The following is a 24,008-nucleotide window of genomic DNA, read 5'->3' as shown; positions in this document are numbered from 1 at the left end:
CATTGGGAGTGCGTGCAGCAGCCAGGCCCCAGACCAGTCCCGGACCCCCTCCTCTAGCTTTCCTGTTGGTTTCCACCCACAGGCGCCACCTGGGGCCAGGGCCAGGGCCAGCACCCGGAGCACACAGCCTCTGGGGCCAGGGCCTCCTCTGTGCCCCACCCCACCCCCAGTCATTGCAGGTGCTCCTCCCTGTGGTCGACTTTGGGCCTGCACACAGCAGGCTGGGTCCCCTTCAGCACCAGAGCCCAGCTCGGGTTCAGAGACACACAAAGCCAACCCCCCCTTTACTTCACACACTCACACTCACACTCACATACAGAGACAGGCTCACGAGGCCTGAGAGGCTGTGGCCCTCCGTCTTCGGCATCCATCCGTCCATGGCACGAGGCACTCCTTTTGTTACCACGTGGATTAAATATATTATCTGTCTTGGCGCCAAGTCCCAGGATGTTCACAGTACAGTGGGGACAGAGCTGGGGGAGCCTGAGACTTGGGTGCAACCTGGTGGGGAGGGCAGGACCCAGCCTCCCCTCGGCCTCTGACGTTCAAGTCGTGAATGCGAGAGGGGCGCCCTCCTTGGGGTGGTGGCCCCTGGCGCTCCGGGCCCCTGGGGTGGGGCCCTCAGGAGAAAAGGCTACTCCACCTCAGACTGGGCATGCGCACCCACCCCTCCAGCTCGCGACCACCCTCCGGGCAGGCCGGAGGGGCCCAGGGAAGCTGGTACCAGGATCAGGTAGATAGAGCCACAGGTGGGGAAGGAGAGGACGAGGGAGGCTGTGCCACGCTGGTACCCGGGGCACACTGGGGTGGGAGAGCAGCCAGGGCCCCCTCCCCTCCCCCTCTCTCAGCCCCCAGGAGCCAGGGCCAATCGGTCACCAGCGTCAGGGTGACCCTGCATATCTGGCGCTATCCCCAGGCTGTTGGTGCTCTGGGGTGATAAGATAGGCAAGGGACAGGTAGGAGCTGGGTCGCAGCTCCAAGGGCAGTGGGTGCTGTTCCACCTGCCAACTTAAGGCAACTCCATTCCGATTCGGGAGGTGGGCAGGGCTCACGGGGGTGGCCAGGACATCCTCGGGTGCAGATGGCACCCAGCAAGGGGGAGGAGGAGGAAGGTGGGGGATGCTGGTTCCTTCTGCTGCCCTGGGGGCACCTGCCTCTCAGGGCTTGGGCACTCGTGGGGCCCCAGGGCTCCAGGCGCCCAGTCTGGGTGCCATGTCCTTTCCTACTCTCTTTAGAAAGAAAGAGGGTGAGACGTGTGTGGGCGCCCAGGACCAGGACAGGGCTCCCCACTCTGGTGAGTGTGGCAAGATGGAGCCCGCAACCTGGGCGTGGCACTCAGCCTGGCCTGTGAAGTCTCCAGTACCTGTTGGTCGCTGTACCGACAGCGTATCTCCTGTAAGCTGGTGCCCGGGCACACTGGGGTGGGAGAGCAGCCGGGGCCCCCTTCCCTGCCCTCCCCTCTCTCAGGGAAGCAGCTCACAGCCAGCTCCACAGTGGGTGATGGAGGGGTCGTGTCCGGCAAAGGCCCCGGGAGGTGTGTGGGCAGCAGGGAGGGGAAACAGCCGTGGTCGGCAGGGTTGCCAAGCAGTCCTCCAACCCAGCCACCAGTCTCAGCCGCATCCTGTCCGAAACTGTGCTTGGCGCGACCTCTCACCCCTGGGGCCAGGGCAGATGCGCCCAGCTCAGAAGATGCTCTGCCGCCGGCTTTTCGCCCGTCCTGGGGAAGGGAGAGGCAGAAGTGGGGCTGAGGTGCTACCCTAGGAGGGTCGCTTGTCCCCAAGCACACTGATGAGCAAGGGTGTGCGCTCAGCAGCGGATCAGGCCTGGGTTCAAATCCCACCTCTGCTACTTTCACCAGCTGTGTGACACTGCCTGTGAAATGGGGAACACTGGCAGCACCAACTTCCTTTAAGGAGGAAACCAGGTAATGTATGGAAAGTGTTGGTCATGGCCAAGGCCATCAGCTTTCTAGCGACAGAGTCGCTGTCCAGGTGGAGACTGGTGAGAGGCGTTCGCACAGAGCACGCACCTATGCCAGGGTCATTGCCGAGTGCAGAGTCCTGGGGAGGGAATGGCCGAGGAAGCCCTCCCCGCCCCTGCTCCCTAGGGGCCCAGGGAAGGGAGGCTGGGGGGCCTGCTCTGGCCCCTGAGAGAGTGCCCACTGTGGGGGCGGCGCCTGCCCCGGGGCCCACCGAGGGGAAGCGGGCGAGGCCCCCTACCTGGTGGCTGGCTGGCCAGGCCGCGGTAGCCTGGGTCTTTCTGGAGCTGGACTTCCCTCAGTGAGAAGATGGAGGCGGCTGGGCGAGAGCACAGAGGGGCCAGGAGCGGGCTGGGGTTGGCCTCAGCGAGCGCTGGCCCCGCAGGACCCAACGGGACCCTCAGGCACGTCCCAGCCCCCAGCCCTGAGCACCAATCCAGGAGGGAACCCACGCTCCGCTCTGCTGGCCCCTCCTTGGGGCTCTCCCCACAATGCCTGCTGCCCCGGGTGGCTGAGGGGTGGCCACGCCCTCACTCACTGTCTTCCAGCTGGTGCACGCGCTCCCCCAGCGACCGGAAATAGGGGTGCCTCAGGGCGGCCTCTGCTGACAGGCGACTCTTGGATTCGTACTGAAAGGCAAGGGGAGTGGGCAGTGAGGCCCCAGCCAGGAGGCCGTGGGGACCCTTCGGGCAGGTGACTCCTGTGCTAAGTTAAATCCCCAACGTGAGAGGGGCCGAGTCCAACCAGAGAAGTCGCTGGGGTCAGCCAGCAGCCCCCACCTGACCCAAAGCCAGGCAGGCCTGGGGCTTGGGCCCCCCAGGCGTCTCCAGCACCAGAGACGCGGACATGAAACTCCAGGAGCTGCCCTGGCTCCTGTCACGATGCGGGATCTCAGTGTGCCCTCCCAAGCATCTTTCCCTTCACTCTGGGGTCACAGAAACACCTGAGCTCCTGTTTCTGACACCTGCCCGGGACAGTGAGCAGGTGTGGGATGGGGTCTGGGTCCGAGGCACACCCGAGGCTGCACATGCAATGCGGTACCCAGGCCCTGAGGAGGACACGACAGGGACATTCGGGGGACTTGGGAGCAGGCGACCGCAGGGGTGGGGCCCCGGGTCTCACCAGGAGGAGGCTGCTCAGGAAGCCGATGCCATCGGGATCCAACCTGCAAGAAGGCAGTGCTAACACAGGCCGGGTGGGGGCGCTGCGACCTGCGGGAGGGAGGGCCGGGCCCCAGGCAGGGGCTGTGGGGAGCAGGGCTACCTGGGAGCGTGGCTGAGCAGGGGCTGCGGGAGGTACCGAGGGAAGTTGTAGGCTCGGAACTCAGACAGGGCCATCACCCCGGGCCAGGTCTCTTCTGTCGGGGTCCCTGGGGAGATGAGAAGGGGCAGGGAGGGTATGCATGTGGCCAAGGCCAAGGAGGATTTGGAGCAGGGGGTGCAAAGAGTGACCCAAGCCACAGGGGTGCCCGCCCTGCTGATGAGCTAGCTGAGCCGCTCTTGCCAGGCTCTTGGGCACCCTAGTTGGACAGAGTTCTGGCGCCCCCTGGAGGCAGAAAGGAGGGAGAAGCCAGAGACTGACCGAGGAGTCGGAAGATGAGGTGCAGCTCCTCCTTGACCGTGGAGCCGGGGAAGAGGGGCCTCCCTGTGGCCATCTCGTAGTGGATGCAGCCCACGCCCCTGCAGGGAGGAAGGGGCATTGTCAGAGGGCGTGCCATCCTCTGCCACCCAGGATGGAGTGGTCCTGGGAACAGCCCCTCTCTGGGGACTCGCCCGGCCCTGGGAAGCTGCCAGCTTAGGGTCTACAGGATCCCCGTGGCCACTCCATGGACAGCGCCCAGAGAGAGAAGGATGCGAACGCCCGCCCTGGCCCAGGCACGGCCACTACCCACCTGACACCTGAGTACACCAGGTCATAGGCTTAACATGAAAATGACATGAAAATGACGCGCCTTCCAGAATTTTCACAGAACTGATGCCTGGGGAGGCCTCATTTCAGTACACACAGGTTCCCCCTCCCCATGCCCTCCGGGAAGCCCCACACACCCCAGGGCTGGGAAACCCCGGTCTATGTCAGACTCAGTTTGTGGACATGAGTTTAGCAGGTGGTTTGTAGGGGGAGTGGGGAGCTCCCGGCAGAGGGCCTGGGTGCGCGGGGTGAGGCTCACTCACCACATGTCGATGGGGGTGGAGTACTCGGTGGATCCCAGCAGCACATCTGGGGGCCGGTACCACAAGGTCACCACCTCGTTGGAATAGGTCTTGGTGGGCACTGACTTGGCCCGAGCCAGTCCTGGGGACAAATGCATCACTGAACCTCCGCCCACAGGCGGGGCAGCACCAGCTGCTGAGCGCCTGCTCCCCCGCTGTTCCCGCCACTCCCAAGGCCCCTGAGGCCGTGCGCACCGAAGTCTGCCAGCTTCAGCTCGCCTCTGTCGTTGATGAGCAGGTTCTGGGGTTTGAGGTCCCGGTGCAGGATCTTGCGGCGGTGGCAATAGGCCAGGCCGCGGAGCAGCTGGAACATGAAGATCTGGGGCGCGCGGGGGGGCGGGGGGCCGAGGTGAAGCAGAGGGGGGCGCATGCCCCATCTGGAAGACCCTGAGCTCCGCCCCAAGTCCAGGGAGCGGATGGGGCAAGGGAGTCCTGGGGAAGCTGGCTGGCTCTCGGGCCCCTGCAGCCCCCGCCTGGGTGCAGGCCCACCAGGACACCCCGCCCAGGGCTGCAGAGGAGACCATGTGTACGCAGGGGGCTGGGGCGTTCTCTGGGCAGGGGTCCAGAAGCTGGTCTGGCCTGGGCAGGGGGAGCACGCGCTGGACTCTTTTACAAACACTGGACAAGGTCATCTGTCCCCTGAGTCACCCCCGCCCCCGCCCCAGCCTCCTTTCATTCTGGAGGCAGCTCACGCCCCCATTTGACGCGCTGGAAACTGACGCTCAGTCAGAGAGAGGCTTTCTACCCACACCAGGTGGTGGCCCAGGGCGTCAGTGTCCCTGGGTGAGGGGTTCCTGACGCAGGGATCAGCAGGGTCCTCCCTCCCACTCTGAACTCTGGACAGCTACAGGCTGAGATGGGCGGGGCTCCCGGCCCCGGCGGCCCTCACCTTGACATTGTGCATGCTCATGAGGTTCCCACAGTGGTCCAGATACTGCTTCAGGTCACTGTCCTGGAACACAGCACCCGGCTCAGTCCCGCCCTGGCCAGGCACAGGGCCCTCTCCCTGAGCAGGGCGTGTCCGTGGCTCCTGGCTGCCCTGAGCCAAGTGCTGGGGCCACTCAGTGCACAGCAGCGTCTGAGAACCTGCTTCCAGAACAAACCTGCCCCCCCCCCCCAGCCCCAAGGCCAGCCTGGCGGCCCAGCCGCACTCACCAGGTACTCGAAGACCAGCGTGAGGGAGCGGTCGGTGTGGATGAGGTCGTGCAGGGTCACGATGTTGGCGTGTTTCAGGTCCTTCAGCAGTGACACTGCGGGAAGGGGAGGGGACAGGCCCGCCTGGGTCCCCGGGCTCAGCCCCAGGAGGCCCCACTCCGTACGGACCCCCAGTCCTCCCAGAGCCCAGTACCCTCTCGGATGGCAGTGCAGGGTGCCCCCTCCTCGTGCTCCAGCCGGATCTCCTTCAGGGCCACGAGGTTCTGGGTCAGTTTGCTGCGCCCTTTGAAGACGGTGGCGTAGGTGCCCTGGGGCAAAGAGGCCCCGCCCCGTCAGCGCGGCCAGGCCCTGGGCCAGCGCCTGCCCTTGTGCCTCTGTGTGGCTCCCACCCCTCCTCCCTCCACCGAGACTTCGCCCCCCACTTCCGGCCAGGGTCCCTCTGGGACAACAGCAGCTACCCGCAGGGCTCCTCCGGGGGCTCCCGAGGGAAAGGCCTGTGTGTTCCCCCTCTCTGTACATGGCCGCTCGCCCCAGGCCACCGACACAGCGACAACTGACCCAGCACAGTGGCCCAAGAGTCCTCACTGCCACCCCATGAGGTAGGACCATCGCCGGCTCCATTTCACAGAGGAAGCAACCGAGGCACCCAGAGAGGTCAGGGGACATGCCCAAGGTCACGGTGCTGGGGATCTGAACCCAGGCGAGAAAAACTCGCAGAGCAAAGACAAGAATGGCTTCTCCCCAGGGCCTGTGGGCTGCTCCATCCCCACCAGAGCACCTGCCCAAGGCGGGGCCAGGTTGCATGGCTGACACCTGCTGTTCTCCTGGGCGGGGGTCACACAGGGGCAGGCCAGGGAGGATCCTGGATCGCAACTACAGTGCCCCCAGTTTCTTACCTCCCCCAGCTTGTCCAGTTTCACGTAGGTTTCCAGTTTCCCAAAGCCGATGTCCGACTGAGAGGGAGAGAGCCAGGGTGCCGTGAGCCGTTAGAGCCCCACAGACGCCAAACCTCTCCACCCCCAGCCTCCCAGAGGGAAGGGAGTGATGGCCCCATTAACGGACACAGGGCAACTGAGGCTGGCAGGGTGAGGGCAGCCTCTAAACTTCTCCTTTCTCCTTTGTCCCTGCGATGGAGGAAGGAGCCCTGGGGAATGCCAGGGTGTGGAGCCCAGTGCTGCACGCCCCGGCCACCGTGGCTCAGACCGCCGGCTCTTCCAGGGCAGGTGCTGTCCCTCTGCCCATTGTGCCTTGAGTGTCCCTGTTCAGAAGCCACCTCCCCAGCAGCTCCCTTCTTCTAGCTCAGTGTACCCCACCTTTAAGGAGACAGATTCCAGGCCACCCTCCCCCAGAGGCTGACTCTGGGAGTCTGGTTTTGTAGGATGCCTCCAGGCAAATCTGATAGACAGCTAGGACTGGGGGCTCTGCCAGGTGGAGACCCCAGGGCCCAGAGGGGGCCAGGCGCTAAGCCAGAGCAAGGAGGGACCTACCCAGGGAATGGGTGTGGATCAGGGAAGGCTCTTTGGTTGAATCCACTATGGCCAGCAGGTGGCACCAGAGCCCAGGAATCTCCCTGTGACCCATTCCAGGCCTCCGCAAGGACAGGCAAGAACCCTGGGGCTGCTAAGTCTGACGCTGGGGAGAGGGTGTCCCACCCCGTGACCTCTGACCCTCTCCGGACTCACCAGGGAGGCGCGGCGAGACATGCGGCTGAGCGGCTTGGGCAGGTCTGGGTTCTCCAGCTGTAGCTTCTGCAGGAATTCCTGGGGCAGGCGGATATCCATGGGCAGGGAGAGCCTCTTGCTGATGTCCTGCAGTGACCCGGATGAGATGGGGACACCAGTGTTGGCCATAGGGTAGCGAGAGCTGTGGGGCCCTCAGCTCTCACTCTGGGCCCAGCTTTCCCTGCAGAGCAACACAAGCTGTGATCCAGGCTCACTCCCAGCTGTTTTGCCCGGGGCAGGGGGCGGTGTGACCACCCAGGGGCTGCTGTGTGACCGCAGGAGGCCGCAGGAGGCCGCAGGAGCCCGAACCCAAGTGTGGACGGTAAACCTCATGCTGCTTGGGCAGGTGCATACGGATCAGAGGAACCGTGGTCAGGGCGGAGCGGCCTGCTCCATCCCCGGTACAGCCGGGCACCTGTTAGACAGCCATTTCACACTCCCAAGGACGGCTTTCAAGGCAAAGAGGCTGAGGTGCCCGGAGCTTACAAAGTCACAGAGCTAAGAATGAATGGCAAAGCTGGGATTTGAACCCAAGGCAGGCAGCCCAGCTTCCCTCCTGTGAAGGGATTGGGGGCTAGGCAGGGCAGGGAGCCGCTCACCTCCATGGAGAAGCGGCGCTGGCTCTGCGGCCGGCGGTACTGCGTGCTGGGGGACGGGTGCCCCAGCTCCTCCCTGCTGTCTGCGGGCGACAAGGTGCTGGGCTCCGGCTGGGGGTCTCCACCGAGCTGCAGGTCTGAGACAGACAGGCATCAGCTGCCCCCCAGGGGGTGTTCAGCCCAGTCCCCACCCCTGACCTTCTCCCCAGGGCACGCTGGCCGGGCCCCTCACCCTCGTTCCGCTGGTTGTGGAGCTGGGTGAACTGCTCGGTGAATTCGGCCAGCGACTCCTCGATGGTCTCTGTGCGGGGCACGGACAGGGAGAAACGGCGCCTGAAGTTCTTCATCTTGCTCATGATCCTTGGGGCCGGCAGCAGGGCCCTGGGGCAGAGGGACGAGAACAGGGCAGGGCGTCCAGGTCTGCTCCAAGTGTGGATTCCGGTCTGGTTCCCCAGAGGTCTGCTGCCCTGCAGGCCGCCAGGAGCCAGAGCTGTGTCTCAGCCCAAGTTCAAGCTCCCTGGGGGTGGCCCTACCCTGACCCTCTGCCCCCAGAGTTCCCCGCTGCGGGAGCTGTCTCCAGTCCAGATCGAGGAGCCCGGGCGAGCACAGGTGGTGACCGTGGGTGCAGTGGGCAGAGCGCCTGAGGGCCCCCACCTCCATCCGCTGCCGCGAGTTCGGGGGGAAGGGCTGGGGTGACAGGGAGAGCAGCAGAACCAGGTGGCCCCTGGGGCCAGCAGCTCTTTACCACCTGTGTGTGACAGCTTGGAGCGTCCATAGCCGCCAAGCCCTCCTGAGGGAGACCCGTGCACTGAACACCAGCCAGGCTCACACCTCGGGACATGATCTGCTCCAAACCCCACTTGCCCCTGATTCTGACACCCGAAAGTGCCCCCTGGCTTGTCCTGGCTTCCCAGGAGCCAGGCAAAGTGGAGGAGGCTGAGAGAGGCTCGTGTGCACGGCTGCCGCCCCGGCCCCCTCCACTCCGGCTCAAACACGGGAGTTCAGAGGCGGCCAAAGTCTCAGGGGGAGACAGTCTGCAGGAAGCGGTCCCCAGGGAGAGGGGGCTGCAGCCCTGCCGGCTCCTCCCACGCCAGAGCTGGCAGCAGGCAGGGCGGCCTCTGCTGCAGCCATGGTGGGGGTCGCTCCACTCACCCCCAGGACCCCTTCCCCCTGCTCAGGTCCCCATGCCCTCCGAGTGACAGGACACCCTGCTGGCCACCCCCAGGGCCCCCCTGCAGCTGCTGTTTCCTGTAGACACCTCCTCCTCTCCTGCCCTGAAAACCCAGTGCATGGCTCCCCACTCCCTCCCCCTCCAGGGTTCCACGGGCTCGGGGTGCAGCGCCCCCATCCTGCTCTGCACACAGGGCTCTCAGCTGTGGAGTGGCTGGGACCATGAGGCCGGCACAAGTCCCCTCCCCACCACGCCTGCCTGCCGAGCAGACACCAGGGCCAGGGTGTGGCGTGGGGGCCGGCCCGCACCCCTCCCAGCAGTCACCCACACGCCAGGCATAGCCCACGCCTGGAAGAGGCTCCTAGCCGTGCCACCGGCCGGGATGTGGTTGCCAGGGCAACCAGGCCCCTCCTGAATCCTCCCGGTTTAAGAGATTACAGGTCAGTAACATGTTTGCTTTGCTTAATGATCACCTCCTCTCTGCACCCGTCAGGGAAAGGCCTTCTCCCTGGCACTGCCTCCTGCTGGCCGCCTCCAGACACAGCTCAGCTGTGGTCCCCAGCGCTCCCTGAGCCCAGAGGCTGGACCCGGCCAGGCCCTCCTTCCTCGGGCCAGTGGTTCACAGGTGTAGAGGCCACGGGTCTGAAGGCACTGGGTTCAGCTCAGCACACGCCGGGCGCTGAGCTTGCAAGGTGTGTTTAGTGAGGTCTCTACTGTCAGGGGCCCCCGGGGCTGGTGAAGGTGGCCGGGGGCTCGTGGCCAGCTTCCCTGGCAGAGCCCGCCAGGCCCCCTCACTCACCCCTGCCAGTGACCTGCAGCGATGTGGCTGTGTCCCATCTCAGGCTGCTGCCTGCAGGGATTTCTGACAGGAAGCTCCCAGGGGGCAGCCGCCCTCCTCCCACCCTTGGGTGCAGCACCCAGCCCAAGGGGATCCACAGAACAGTGTCACAGAGGCGACGGGACAGCGTGGGTTCCGGTGACAAGAGGGCCGGATGTACCCCACCTGGCGAGCCCATTTCACAGCCCGACAGGAGAGCGGGGCAGCCCCGTGATGCAGATGGGGGAGGGAGCGCGGGGGACCAGGCTCTGGATCACCAGGGAGGACCACGATCAGTGATTCTGTTTCCCTGTGGATTCTGAGGCTTGGAGGCGGCGTGTGGGGAAATGCAGTTTTCAAAGTCTCTCCAGTGATCCCAGCATGGGGGCCATGGCTGGGAGGCAGCCGGGATCCAGAGGAGGACAATTCCCTGCCCAGATGGTTCCAGACAGTTCTACCATGCTGGGGCAGGGAGTCTTCGGGGCTGGGGAGGGGGCTGCACAGAGGAGAGAGTGCAAGTGAGGCGGGGGACCCCTCCCAGGCCAGGAAAGGGCATCCCCTTGCTCTGCAGCCCTCACAGCTGGGTCACAGTTATCCTGCGGGGTGCGGGGGGAGGTGGGCACTTGGCTCCCTGGGGCCTGAGCTCTGCCAGGAAGGACCAGCCACGCCCCTTTCTAAAAACAGGGCTTCCCCCTTCAGGCCATCCCAGTCTGGGATTTATGGTGTGGCACAAAGAGTTTGCGGATCAGGAATCTCCAAGGAGCTGCCATAAATCTCTAGTGGGTCGAAGGGGGCGGAGAGGGCATTAAAAGGCTTCTAGGAGGGAGACCCCAATTTCTGCAGTCAAAGGAGAGCCAGCCCTGAAGGGCACCTGCTCTCCCCAGGGTTCAGTTAGGAGAAGGAGCTGCCAGCTTGTGTGTGGGTGGGATGGAGGGTGGGAGAGGCAGCCAGCTGGGGGCAGGCATGCGGGGCCACACGGCAGGGATGGGGACCAGCTGTTCGGCACCCGCCAGAGAAGATCCCCAGAGGAAGTGGCTGCAGCAGGAGGGATGGGCTTCCTGACGGTGACAGGGGAGCAGGCGGCGGGGGTGGTGACCACAGCAGAGCAGGCGCCTCTCTGCTGGGCACAATCGGGGCATTGAACCCGGAGGGGTCTTGGGTGTGACAGGGCAGACGGGCAAGTGAATGGGGTGTTGTTTCCGAGCGCTGGACACAAGATGTCTCTGTCACTTTCCCCTGGGAGAGTCAGCTCCGCGGACCGGGGGTCGAGGGGGAAGGGAGACAGGAAGAAAGCCTGTCACCTTGGTGCCGTCTGCCCCTCACCCCGACTGGGGACAGAAGGGCTCAGTGTGACCCAGCCCAGGGCCTGGCACAGTGTGGCCTTTGTCCCCGGGTCAGGGAGCCATCTGGGGCTGTCCTCGTACAACTGGTGCCAGGGGAAGAGCAATGGGCACCCAGGGGTGCAGGCCTGGCGAGGCAGAGGGGGAGGTCACAGGAGGAGGGACCCTAGGCGCTGCAGGCTTGGCAGGCAGACCCCTTCCCTCCTGCCTCCCTGCCCAGGTGAGGGGCTCATGCTCTCAGCCACCTCCTGGGCACACACTCTCTGGCCCAGAACTGCCTGCTGGCGTCTGAGCAGTGAGTGGCCCGGAAGGAGGCAGGAGCCAGGCCGGGGGCACAGTGGGCACCTGCCAGAGGCCGCTGTGTACCCAACAAGAAAGGGCGGACCGCAGGTTGTCATTTATGGACCCGCCACTCCCATGGCTCTCTGAGGATGCTCAGGCTCGGGGAGGGAGGGGGAGGGGAAGGGGGGGAGGGGAGGGAGTACGGCCAGACTTATCATATCCAGCTGCAACTTCCCAGTTGTCCGAGATGCGAACTGACTCCCTTCCTCCGTTCTCCTCCTAGTGGGGGTCCTCCCCAGCCCCGGCCCCTCCCCATGGCTGCCCGGGTTCTAGTGCTTTCTCCAAGCCTCCCCGACTCCCACCCTGAATTAAAAGCCAGACAAACCCAGCTTCAGATTCTGGTGCCACGACTAGCAGGCTGTGTGAGCGCGCTTCCATGCTCCAACCCCGCTCATTCACTCGGCAGCTGCTTACCAAGCTCCTGCTGTGCTGGGCACTGCTACAGGCCCTGACTCCACAGGTGGAGACAGTAATTCCCCATGGGGTGGGGAGACCCAGACAATAAACAAATAAACCATGCAGGATGGCAGAAGGTGACAAGTGCAATGAAAGGAAGTGGAGCAGGAAAAGGGAACTGGGTAATAGGGGTGCTGTCGGCTGAAACAGGGTGGTCAGGAAGGCGCCTGTGACAAGGTGACATCCCTGGAAACATTCAGAACAGGCACGGGCGAGGAGGCCTGTCCTACCAAACTGGGGAAGTGAGTCAGCTCGAGAATGGTGGTGCAAAGGCCCCGGGGCAGAACGGAGTCTGGTGTGTCCTCACACAGTGAGGCCGGAGAGCAGGCCAGGGCAGAACCGGCAGCAGCTGTGTGGGGCCTCACAGGGGAGGGGAGGTTTTGAGCAGATGAGTGGGACGCTCCCACCAAGATTTCAACAGGCCACCGTGTCGTGGGCAGACTGTGCGCAGGCGTGGGGAGCAGCATGGCAGAGCCGGCGTGGGCACAGTGGAGCTGGTGGCTGGGGCTGGCTTCGTCTCGCATGGGCTTCGTAGAAAGAGACACGTAGGTGAGAAGGGCCGAGCATGGCGGAGCGGTGCTCGGGGGTGGGGTGGGGGAGCCCAGCAGGCCACAGCAGTCATTGCTGAGGACGAGGGCTTCCAGGGTGGGAGGCGGCAACGGGGCTGGAGCAGTGCGAGGCTTTGCCGGGCGATGGCACCGAGAAGCGCGAGAGCCCACCCTCTGGGTGCGGCCCCAGCCCCGAAGATGCCAGAAACAGAAGCCGTATCAATGTCATCAGCCTCCCTCCGACTTCCGCCCCATGCTGCTTTGAGACCTGGGATGGAAGGGGCGGGGAGCAGGGGGCAGCGGCCTGAGCTCCAGGACTGAGAGGGGAGGGCCAGGGAGGCAGTGTCCCCCTAAATGACTGCTCTGCAGGCCTCCGGGGACAGGTCTCTCCCAGCCTCAGAGCGGGCCTGGCCAGAGGGTGTGGGCGCACCTGGGTCCACCTCTGTGCTGGCTAAAGTGAGCTGCAGGCTGGCAGAGCACCCAGGACCCTGGGAAGTAGTGCCGGCTGCAGACGGCTGCGGGGCCAGGAGGCTCGGCCGCTGCTCGGCCTCCAGGGCCAGCATTAGAGCCTCCATTTAGCAAACCCCTCGGAATGCCCTTTGGTCCCGCCCCGGAACTGAGCCCTGGCTCCCAGCCTGCACCCAAAGTCCTTCCAACCAGATCCCTTCCTCTCCCCTTTGCTCTGCTGCAGTTACCCCACCCCACCCTGCACCGTGCTCTCAGGTCTCGGGGGTCTTCAGCCGAGCCCCCAGGACCACCAGGTGCCTCTGATTTCCCTCCCCAGGGGCGCAGTGGTCCCTGTGCCTGGTGCAAGTGGCACACAGCAGACACGTGTCTGCTTCCCAGGGACACGCGGAGCACCCACTGCGTCCCAGGTACATGTCAGATCCTTCCCCAAGTCTCGCTTTTGCTTTTCTTCTTTGTGCTTTGATCTCGGTCTCTGTGGGCCCAGGGGCACAGGATGAAAGAGGAGACTCGTGACTGCCCACTTGCTGAACCCCAGAGGGTCTGTGCTGTGTTCCCCAAGGCTGACGGCCAGCCAGGATCCTCAGACACCCTCTGCCTCCTGCTCCCTGCCCGCACCGCGTCCCTCAGCCAGTCTGGGCCTTGGGCGAGCTTCAAAGAACGAGAGGCCATGGCTGACCAAGGCTGCAGATGTCACGAGCAGGGACAGAGCCACTCCCTCCTCCCAGAGAGAGCTGCCGGCAGCAAGCTACAGATAGCATCTCTTCCTCCAACCTCCAGCTGAGCCTGCTCCCTGCGGCTGGAGGCTTTCGCTTGCAGGGCCTGGGACAAGGCTCAGGGAAGCTGCCCACCCCCTGGCCGCGGCAGGGCTGGCAGCAGTAGCAGCAGAAGCCCTGGAGCCCCCTCACTGACCTTGGCCGTGGGCCTTTGGGCTGGCCAGGCCTGCAGAAGACGTTCTGCACGCTGGCGCGGCTCGGAGAAGAGCCCCACACCAGTCTGGAATGTAGGAAGCAGGCAGGGGAGGGCCCCCAGAAGCAACCTGGAGGGGAGGCGAAGTGTCTGGGGTTCAAGGTCATCCCTACTCCGAGCCTGCACCCCAGCCCCTACAGAGTCTCCCTCAGACCAGAACATGACGCTGTCCGGCCCTGCTCTCCAAAATCCTCTGTAGCCCGATATCCCAGAAGAAACTCCTAACAGCACTGTGGCCCAGGAAGACACCGATACCTCAGTTTCTTTGCCTGCTAAATGGGGATGATACCTCACCCCCCACTCCAACTGCTCAACTTAACTTTCTCAGCTGTGTCCTGGTGATGTCACTGCCCTATTTAAAATCCTTCAAAGGAGTGGGCCTTTGGCCCAGCAACTAGGATACTGCTTGAGATGCCTACAGCCCATAATAAAGTACCTGGGTCTCAGTCCTGATCCAGCTTCTTGCCCATGTGCACCCTGGGGAGGCAGCAGGAAATGGCTCAAGTAGTTGGGTAACTGCCATCCACACAGGAGATCTGGATCGAGTTACAATCTCCTGGTTTCAGCCTGGCCCACCCTTGGCTGTTGTGGGCATCTGGGGAGCGAACCAATCAATGGATGACTACTCTCTTTTTCTCTGTGTCTTACTCTTCCTCTGCCTTCCAAATAAATAAGTAAAAAAAAAGGGGGGGGGGGCTGGCGTGGTGGCATAGTCGGCAAAGCCGCCACCTGCAGCACAGGCATCCCATATGGGCAGTGGTTCGAGTCCCAGCTGCTCCACCTCCAATCCAGCTCCCTGCTAAGGTGCCTGGGAAAGCAGTGGAAGATGATCCAAGTGCTTGGGCCCCTGTACCCATGCAGGTGACCCAGGAGAAGCTTCTGGCCCCTGGCTTTGGCCTAGCACAGAGCCAGCCCCAGCCAATGTTCACCCAGCTGGGGAGTGAATCAGTGGACGGAACAGCTCTGTCTGTCTCTTTCTCTGTAACTCTTTCAATTAAAATAAATTTTAAAAAAATTATTAACATTTAAAGCCTTCAGAGTTAACCTTGTGCTCAGGAAACAGTCTGAACTTTGTCTTGGGATCCCCGAATCCTTTGTGTGTCCCAGCAGCCACGCTTCCCCAGGGTCCGGTTTTATGGACCGCACCGGGCACACCCAGAGCAAACCACACTCACGCCCCATGGCTCTGCACTTGTTGTGCCTGTGGCCTGGGCTGTCCTTCCTCAATTTTTCCCTGGGTAACACCCTCCTGGTAACACCCCTCCCCAACTCAACCGTACGTCAGTCACTTCCCTTGGGAAGCCAGGTGCGGCCACACCTGCTCCGCCGAGGTGAAACGAGCTTCCACGGTGGCCATGCACACAGGTCACCAGGCTGTGATGTGCTTCCGGGTCACTGGCGTCTCTGTCTCACAAGTGCCTCGTGTAGCATACGGGGCCTGTGGGCAGCTCAGCCAGCTTGTAGAATGAACAAAGATGAGGCCAGACGAGCCCACGGCGCTGCCCTCTCCTCCCTACAGACACACGCACCCTGGACCCCTCGGGTCAGAGGCCGCACCTCCATCACCTGGAGCTCCGACACACTGCCCTGTGCCAGGAATGCCAGCATCCTTCCTTCCACGCCAGGCGGGCGGGAGCCTCTTGTGAGGTTCTTGTCCTCATTAGGCCAACTCCAGGCTTAGCAGTGAGGACGTGTGCACAGCTGGGGAGGCCTATCCCGACCCCCTCCCCGCCCTGTCCCCCAGCCCCGGCCTCCAGGGACGTCCTTCCTCCCCTCGAGTCTCAGAGGGAATGGGAGGCACAGGAATTGGTGCCCACACGAGCGGGACTAGGGGGCAGCTACCAAAGTGGCTCAAGTCAGGGGTGATGTCTCCCAGACGCCCTCCACCAAGCCCTGCAAGTGTCCCCTGGCCTGACACTGCCGTCCCCAGCCACGGGAAGGTCCCTCGCCCACACTCCCACCACATTCCAACACTCTGGGCGAAGCCCCCCAGTCCCTGGGCCCTAACCGCTCCCTGTCTCTGCCCCTAAGGCAGGCTGCTCTGACTCATCGCACCCCCCACCCCCAGAGCCTCACTCAAGGTTTCAGCTGGAACCAGGCCCCCTCCAGGGCCAGCTTGTGGCCCCAGGCTGGGGCAGGGGACAAGGTCCTGCCCAGCAGCAAGCCCTCAAGGGAAGTCTGTGATGACAGGTTCCGCTGACAGCAGGGCCTCCGGGCTTGTGGGGAAGGGGTGGTGGGTGGTGGGTAGGTTCTGGGCCACTTCCTGGGCTCCCATCACTGGGGCAGATTCTCAGCCCCTCACAGCACTCCCCCCGCCCCCGCTAGCTCCCTGCTGACCCCTGGCCATCTCCATTCTGGCCCCGCTGTGCGGGCTGCGCATCCGTGCGCTGGTGCCCCGGGGCTGCTCTCGGAGGCACACTCGTATCTTCTCCTGTTCCCCTTCTGACCTCTTGTGGGGCCCAGCTAAGGCTGCTCTGGACATCCCGGTGCTGAAAGGGGACAAGGGGCCTTTCCGTTAGCTCTGGTCCCGGAGCACCCCAGACCACGGGCGGGGAGAGGGGGCCGGGAAGGCACAGCCACCGGCTCCCCCAGCCTTGCGCTTCCAGACAAGGCCCGCCCGCCTCTCCCATGGGAAGTCTCCCAGCTCCCTTCTGTGGTCAATGTCTCTAACCCACAGCAACATTTAAAAACGATTTAGACATTCATTTGAGATTTAGAGAGAGAGATAGGAAGCTCCACTGATTCACTCCCCTCCAATGCCTGCAACAGCCAGGACTGTGCCAGGCTGGAGCCAGGAGCTAGGAGCCAGGTGCTCCGGCTGAGTCTCCCACACCGGAGGCAGGGGCCCAACTACTTGAGCCATCACCACTGCCTCCCAGGGTGTGCATTCGCAGGGAGTGGAGGCAAACACGGAACACAGGCGTGGGGATATGGGACACAAGCCCCTTACCTGCGCCGGCTCTCTACTCCTTATGCTGCCTTCTCTGACGACCCTCAGGGACCCTGCACCCACCGCATCTAGTGTTGGTCTACGGCAAGCAGCACTCCCGTGCGCTCTGCACATCAGCGGACATGGGTGCCCACGTATGCAAGAAGCCAGGGCATCTGGCTGCGTGCCAGGGGAAGCAGCCTGTTACGGGCTAGGACTCCTGCCTCTGGTGTGCTCTCCATGCCCAAGTTTAGCAACACAACCTCGAGGGCCTTGGAGCCCTGGTGCCCCTGGGGAGCTCCGTCTCCCGCGCTGGGGTGAGGGAGGACTTCCCGGCATCTCCATACCACATTCCTATTTATAAATCCCACCCCCCGCCCCGCCCAGCCACAGCCTGGCCCCAGACCCACATCCGGACAGGCACCCCGGCCAGTCTTCAACGTTCCCTGTCCCAGTCCAAGTGACCAGTTTAAAACAGCAGCTTCATGTTACCCCGAACAACCCCACGGGGCGCCTCTGCCCAGCCCCTGGCCTCTGGGCCTGCGATTACAGCCTCCCCCCAACCAGGCAGGGCCCAGGTGGCCACCTTGGCCTGGACAGCCTCCCTGCCCCTCCTGGGTCTCCATGGTTTCCTCCTACCCTGTGCCTTTGCACACCCCCCAGTTGTTCAGCTGTTCCCTAATTGGCCCTTGTCAGTGTCACTCACCCATCAGAGCTCAGGCTTTGTGTGGGCGTGGGAGCGGGTGTGTAGCTCCTTCTGGTCACCCATTTCACAAGTACCTGCTCTGCACCAGGCCCTGCCCTGGGCTCGGTACCCCGTCCTGCACTCTCTCCACCTCCATGACAGCGCAGCCTCACTTCCCCCACCTGCCCCTCAACTGCCGGCACTCCCAGAGCACTCCGTGTGCCTGCCCGTTCTTCTCCTCCAGGCACCCTCCCTGGGTGACCTCATCCTGTCCCGTGGTGGAAACCACCACCCACACGCCGATGACTCCCAGATCTGCAGCTCTGGCCCCACCAAGCCCCCAAGCCTCTGTCTGGATATTCTCCGAGAGTCCCCTTGGAGACATGTTTTTAAGAGAAGACAGGAGGTACGTACAACTTCTAAAGGTTATATGTATGCAAGAGAGGCACACACGTGGATGCACACACTCAGAGACACACAGATCACACATATGCACATAAAAACACAAACCCACGCCAGGTAATCGTCCAGCAGAAGCTAAGTCACAATGCCCCCAGTAATCTCTGGGGGGTAGAATCATGGGTGACTATTATCTTTTTTTTTTTTTTTTTTTTTTTTTGCCTATCTGCATCTTCTACCATTCCCACAGTGAACATTCACTGCTCTTGTAATAAGAAAATAGCAACACTTCATTTTAAGTGAAAAAAAAAAAAGTATTTTTAGACTACGATTCCAGACCAGTTTTGTGTAAGGCCTAGGGAGCACAAGGCAAAGCCTGGCAGGTCAGGCAGCCGACAGCAGAAGAGCAGGGCCCACGCCGAGCGGCTCTGCCCTCACAGCAGGAAAGCACTACAGACACAACGCACGAGAACGCATGCGGCGCATTCGGTACTTACAGACTCCAACGTCTGAATTTCAGAGGACGACTTAAGTCTCACAAGATATTACTTTCCTCTTTTGATTTTTTTCCCCAAAACGTCTAAAAAGCATAGAAAACCATTCTTAGCTCACAGGCCATTCAAAACCAGGTGGAATCTGGCCAAGAGCAGAGGTTGGCCAAGCCCTGCCCTGGAGCAACCAGCGGCCAAGTGGCGTTTGCATCCAGCACCCCATGCACAACGAGGTACTTGTTCTCTTCCGATTTGCCAGGGGGTCCCCCGATTTGGCAGGGATGGGGTACCTGGGCCTCAGGTCGGGGGAGCCCTGGGGTTCCAAAGTCAGGAGGAACGGAAGGCTGAACCCCTCCTGGGGCCCCAGAGCACAGCTCACCACGCTGATGGGACTGGCAATGAGGCCGCCACAAGCCAGGAGCCCTGGATGAGGTCTTAGATCCCTGGTCTGCGCTTCAGTTTTTCGGTAAAGGCAAGACCAAGAAGAGGGAGTGGCCTGCCAGGGCCACTCAGGGTGACGAGCAGAGCTGAGAACCAGCACTCTGGCCGTGTGAGCTGGTGTCCCATACCCTCTTTGTTCCCCAAGGTGACAGGACCTGCAAGGGCCTGCCCAAAGCTGGCGCCCCGTCCCCAGGGCACCAGGGCTGAGGAAGCCAGCAGCCCACGTCAGTGAGGAAGGAGCCGTGTCAGGCCTGGCATCAGCACAGTACGTGGTACCCAGCCAGACACGGCAGAGCCGGCTGCCAGCTGGGCTCCAGGCCAGCACCAGGGATGGACTCCATGACCCCTGTCCCGGCCTCTCCTCCTCTGGAAACCCAGCGCTGCTTCGGTCATGAAAGACGTCCTCCCCAGCGGCACCTGCCTCTTGCCTGCTTCCAGGCCGCAGATCCTGCCGGGACCCTGGAAGGCCAGCCATGACTGCCCCCGGGCCTGGCTACTCTGTAACAGTCTCCTTTGCTGGGTGTCGGGGCCAGAGGAGAGAAGAAGGCTTGGCTCCTGAGGGTCTCCCCAGCAGAAAAAGGTGGGCTCCGCTAGGGATCCAAGGTGAGAGGGGAGGAACTATCCTGGAGCTTTCCCAGAATTCCCCACAGGAATGGAAAATGGTGGTCAGAGTGATGACAGAAACACTTTGAGAGCAATATTCCTGGGGCAGGCACTGGCACAGAGGTTACGGCGCCTGCTGAGATACCAACACCCTGTGGCAGACATCTGAGTTGGAGCCCCCACTTGGCTTCTGACTCAGCCTCCTGCAAATGTACCTGAGGCAGCAGGTGATGGCCCAAGTACTTGGGTTTCTGCCACCCACACCGGAGACCCGGATGGACCTGCAGCTGCTGGCTTGGACCTGGCCCGCCCAGCCCTGGCTGGTGTGAGTGAACCAGCAGTGGAAGATCCCTCTCTCTTCTCTCTCTCTGCCTGGCTCCTGTGTCCGGTGGCTATAGGAATGCTAACTTCATTTTTATATTTATTTACGTATTTTTATCTACTGGAAAGGAAGAGCATGAGAGAAATCAATTTTGCATCTGCTGGTTCATTCCCACAAATGCCAACACTGGAGGTTGGGCCAGGCTGAAGCCAGGAGCCTCAAACTTCATCTTGGTTTCCCAGGTGGGTGGCAGGGGCCCAAGCATTTGGGCCATCACTGGGCCTCCCAGGATACATCAACAGGAAGCTGGATCAGAAGCAAAGTACTCAGGTCTTGGACTGGCACTGATATGGCATGTGGGCACCCCAAGTGGCAGCTTAACCCACTGCATCATAACACCTACCCAGGATCCTAACTGCAGGAAGAATATCAAGTAGAGGCCAAAGGCACTGAGAACCGCCCAGTGTGGCCCAATGACCCTGCAGACCACAGCCCTCGGTGAGGTCCACAGGGAGGGCAAAAAGCGGGCTGTGTCGTGGACATGATCTCATCAGGATCCTCACAACCACACGACGTAATACCATCGTCTGCCCCATTACAGATAAAGGAAACGGACACTCGGGTGAGCACATCACTTTACCAGTCATCGAGTGGCACAGACAGGATTAGAACTAACTAACCGCAAAGTCTACAGAGGGCCTCCGCCCATGGGCGAGAAATGCACACCCAACAGGTAACGGGTGAACCCATCAATCAGCCATCACGGGTCATCTGGTCTACCCTCAGGCCTCCATTTCAGGGAAGGAGGGGTGGGGACACAGGGTGAGACTGTTTTAAAGAGTTTTAGGGAGGAGGATCTCCACAATGTCCCCTCCAAAGTCTGGCCAGCACCTCCCCGAGTAGGATGTCCTGGCTCGCCGGGGTCACATGGGCTGCCAAGGGTGGTCTGGGGCTTTGAGAGCTTTTCAGGTCAAAGCCAGAGCCGACTGATGCCTTTCCAGTGTGCCTGCAGGCGGGGGGCCCCGGGGACTCAGGAGCAGATGGGCTCTCGTCAGACAGCTCTGGCCGAGATGCGCCCACACCTTTCTCTCTTCCCAATCTGCTGCCGTGCCACTGGCTGGCTCAGGCCAGGCCCGGCTGACAGATCTGTAAGCAACGCTGGGCCCCAGACCCCAAGCCGCTGCGAGCCTGTGTCGTGCTGTGTGTCTGTGGGGGCCAACGACAGGGCTGACTTTGGTCTGCTCCCACCCCCTGGAGACGGCAAAGCTGGGGCTCAGCAGTGCATCCCTGCAGGGTGAAGGTGAAGAAGAAGGGTGGGGCAGGGGAGAATAGGGCTCAGGGCGGGGCCCAGGGCTGGGGATGAAAACTCGGCCGCAAGGGGGTAAAGCTAATCAGGTGGATCTGGACCCGGGCCAGCCATGCCCCCATGGACAACAGAGCAGAGCAGAGGTGGCAGACCCTGAGGTTCCAGGGGGAACGTCCTCTCGCCCCAGGGGAGGAGGCCACGGCCACGGCATCTCGGGCAGGAGGCTGCCGGTTCTCCAGCTCCCCCTGCCCACCGCCCTCATGCTCTGCAAACTAGGGTGGAGGCTCCCTGAAGCACAGGGTCCATCCAGGCTGTCTCTGACCACCACCACTGCTTATTCTCCTACACAGGGCCTTCCTGCCCCACCTGAACAGGAAAGGTTCTGGTGAGGGGCTTGGTCTGATGGGGTAGAAAAGCCTGCTCCCTACCCCAGAGCCAGCCACCGTGCAACCACCAGGAAGTTCCCCTTCCTAACAACCACTGTTGCAACAGCTGCCAGTTATTTGGTCTCCGTGATGTGCTGGGGCCCATGCATTATTTCACTGAATTCACATGATAACCCTCGCCATGATGGTACCCATTTCACAGATGAGCAAACTGAGGCTGGAGGAAGTTCAAGAGTTGGCTGGGGAGAGGAGGGTATGCACAGCTCATAGGAGCTGCAGCTGTAGCTGGAGGTGGATTTCAACAAGGCCCTGGATTCACACCCCCTTTTAGCTCCCAAGCTTGGTTACAGAAGGAAAGACCTGTGGAGGGGTCCACGGAGAGGCCAGACAAGTCCAAAACAGGGGCCCAGGAGGGAGAGGCCTGGCTGGCATAGGAAGGGCACTGTGGTGCCCGTCTCGGCGGCTGCACAAGTCTCAAGGAGGCAGAGCACTGCCCGGGCCTGCGGAGGAAACAGCCGCAGCTCCAACCCCTCTGTGCCTGAGGTGAGGGTGCCTGGGCAGGTGCGCTGATCCCTCCAGATCTCGGACCAGGAGCCTGCTCGCTCCCAGATCCAGTGCCCTATCTCCTGCGACCCACTGGAAGCCTGGTTCTGCCTCTCTCCAAGCAACCCCACCGCCACCACACACACCCCTCCTTCTCCTGAGGACGGATGCAGAACCAGACACCTCCACAGAGGGCGCTGGGACCGGCCGGCGATGGGCAGGGGCTTGGGGGCAGATGATGAATCCTACCTCCATGCCACCTTGGAAAATTGGCATCTCAGTTTGCTCAGCTATAAAATGGGGATATTATGCCTGGTTTGTAAAGCTGTATTGCTTTGTAAAGCTATAGTGCTTGGCACAAGGCAGATATTCAACAAACGGTAGCCAGCAAGGCATTTGGGTGTCAGCCATGGGGTGGACGGTCGGCCTCGTGGTTAAGAGGAGCTTGCGATGCCTGCATGGCATATCAGGTGCCTGGGTTCAAGTCCCGGTTCCATCCGCAGTTCCTGGTTCCTGCTGCTGTGCACTGCGGTGATGGCTCACGCACTGGGATCTGCCGCCCAGTGTGGGAGACCCGGTGCAGTTCCCAACTTCAACCTGGCCAGCCCCGCTGTTGCAGTCATTTGGGGAGCAAACCAGCAGAGAGCAGATTTCTCTTTCTCTTTCCGTCTCTCTGCCTTCCCAATAAATAACAAGAAAATAAAATTAAAAGAAATCAGATGTAACTTATTGCACTCCACTCTGGCTCTGGAAACCCCAAGTTTGAGAAGAACTTCTCCCAGCAGGGCGTGGGCACCCGTGGGGGCAGCCCCAGGAACCCAACGGCCAGGGACACCTCCCAGGTCAGTCCTGGGACGGGAGCGCAGCTGTGCCAAGGTGACCCTCTCTCTAGAACCCTGCAGACACAAACACAAACCGACGCCAGCGCTGCCTTGCATCCCGTGCCCGCCCCACCCAGGGTAAAGGCAGGGGCTGTCTGAGGACCTCGGGCAGCCTCTCTAGCCATCTGGGAGGCTTCTGCCCCAGCAGCTCAGTGTCCAGGAATGCGGCTGCAGTGGGGGCGGGGACACACAGGAGCATGAGGAATCTCACGGGGCTGGCCCAGGGGGGCTGGCCACCGGTGACTGCGTCTGGGCACACAGATCACAAGGCTTCCAGGCGGCAGCACCCAGAGCCCCAGCTCCCCATTTCGGATTTCCTTCCCACCCCACCCCACCCTCGCAGCGGATGCCCTGGGCCACAAATCCGTAGCCCCTCAGGGCCCTCCATCCGCTCCCAGGCCGTAGAAACCCTGTGTCCACTGCCCCTCTGGCCTCCCTGATGGGCAGACAGAGCAGGCAGCTTCCCGCTGCTGGGACCTGCTGATCTGGAAAGTTCACCGGAGCCCGGAAAGCCCTGCCCGGCGGCGACCTGGCCCCACACGCCCGGGTCCTCGCGTGGCAGGCGAGTCCTGGCCCTTGTGCCCCCCAGAAGGAAGGGCGCTTGGAAGGCGCCCGGCTCCCGCCTGGGTGGACACTCAGCTTTGGGGGGTTCAGCCAGGAGCCCAGGCCACACAGCCTCCCAGGGGGAGACTGCGCGCGGGGGTCCGGGGTGGCACTCTGCCCCCCTCCCGGGATACCTGGCACTGGGGAGCGGCTTTCCAAGGCGTCCCCCACCCCACCCCAGACACCTACTCGCACGCCTCGTGACCTGCGATCTCCCCACGTCGCTTGTCTTTCCCTCCAACCTCTTGCCCCGGGGCAAAAGCAGACCTGCGCCTTTAAGAGCCGCCCGCTTACCTTTGCTCCGCTGGCCCGGCGCCGCGGTGCCCCCTCCTGCGACCTCCCCGGCCCTGGCGCGCCGCCCGCGGGACTCTCCGCGAGCGTCCTGGGGCCGCCGGGGGCCCGCGGGGCTGGGGTCCCTAGCCGGCGCGCAGCCGCTTCCCTGGCTCGGGATAGGTGAGCCGCTGTCCCAGAAGCTGCAACCTGAGCCGGAGGAGGAGGAGGAGGAGGGGAGGGGAAGGGAGGGTGGAGGAAGGTGGGGAAGAGGAGGGAGGAGGAGAAGGAGGAAGAAGAGGAGGAGGAGGAAGAGGAGGAAGGGAAACCCCGCCCCCGCCGCAGTTTTTCACGTGCACAGCTGACTCCTCCCCCGGCCCT

General features: G+C 62.6%; 1 protein-coding gene across 1 annotated transcript; it reads right to left on the bottom strand.

Moving 5' to 3' along the window:
• Nucleotides 1-394: 394 nt before the first annotated feature.
• On the bottom strand, nt 395-23,791 carry CDK18 (cyclin dependent kinase 18). Its single transcript, XM_051821234.2, has 16 exons — nt 23,652-23,791; nt 7,893-8,041; nt 7,664-7,797; nt 7,026-7,151; nt 6,240-6,296; nt 5,537-5,651; nt 5,344-5,438; nt 5,078-5,140; nt 4,384-4,507; nt 4,150-4,270; nt 3,560-3,657; nt 3,242-3,347; nt 3,101-3,143; nt 2,517-2,607; nt 2,220-2,297; nt 395-1,717 (listed from the first exon to the last, which is right to left on the bottom strand). Exons 2-16 carry the CDS (start codon nt 8,014-8,016, stop codon nt 1,683-1,685), a joined length of 1,410 nt encoding a protein of 469 aa, XP_051677194.1. The 5' UTR covers nt 8,017-8,041; nt 23,652-23,791; the 3' UTR covers nt 395-1,682.
• Nucleotides 23,792-24,008: the final 217 nt, after the last annotated feature.

Source organism: Oryctolagus cuniculus, chromosome 13 (assembly GCF_964237555.1).
Source record: "Oryctolagus cuniculus chromosome 13, mOryCun1.1, whole genome shotgun sequence".
Lineage (NCBI taxonomy): Eukaryota > Metazoa > Chordata > Mammalia > Lagomorpha > Leporidae > Oryctolagus > Oryctolagus cuniculus.
The sequence above is the reverse complement of the archived record's forward strand: the minus strand, read 5'-3'. Positions and strand labels throughout refer to the sequence as shown.

What these genes read in the sequence shown, in the direction of transcription:
- CDK18 (XM_051821234.2), bottom strand. Translation starts at nt 8,016, where the DNA reads ATGAGCAAGATGAAGAACTTCAGGCGCCGTTTCTCCCTGTCCGTGCCC. An exon ending in AGCGCCGCTTCTCCATGGAG is followed by an intron (nt 7,152 to 7,663) that starts GTGAGCGGCTCC and finishes GGGTCACTGCAG; the next exon opens with GACATCAGCAAGAGGCTCTC. An exon ending in TCCTGAGCAGCCTCCTCCTG is followed by an intron (nt 2,608 to 3,100) that starts GTGAGACCCGGG and finishes CTTGCCTTTCAG; the next exon opens with TACGAATCCAAGAGTCGCCT.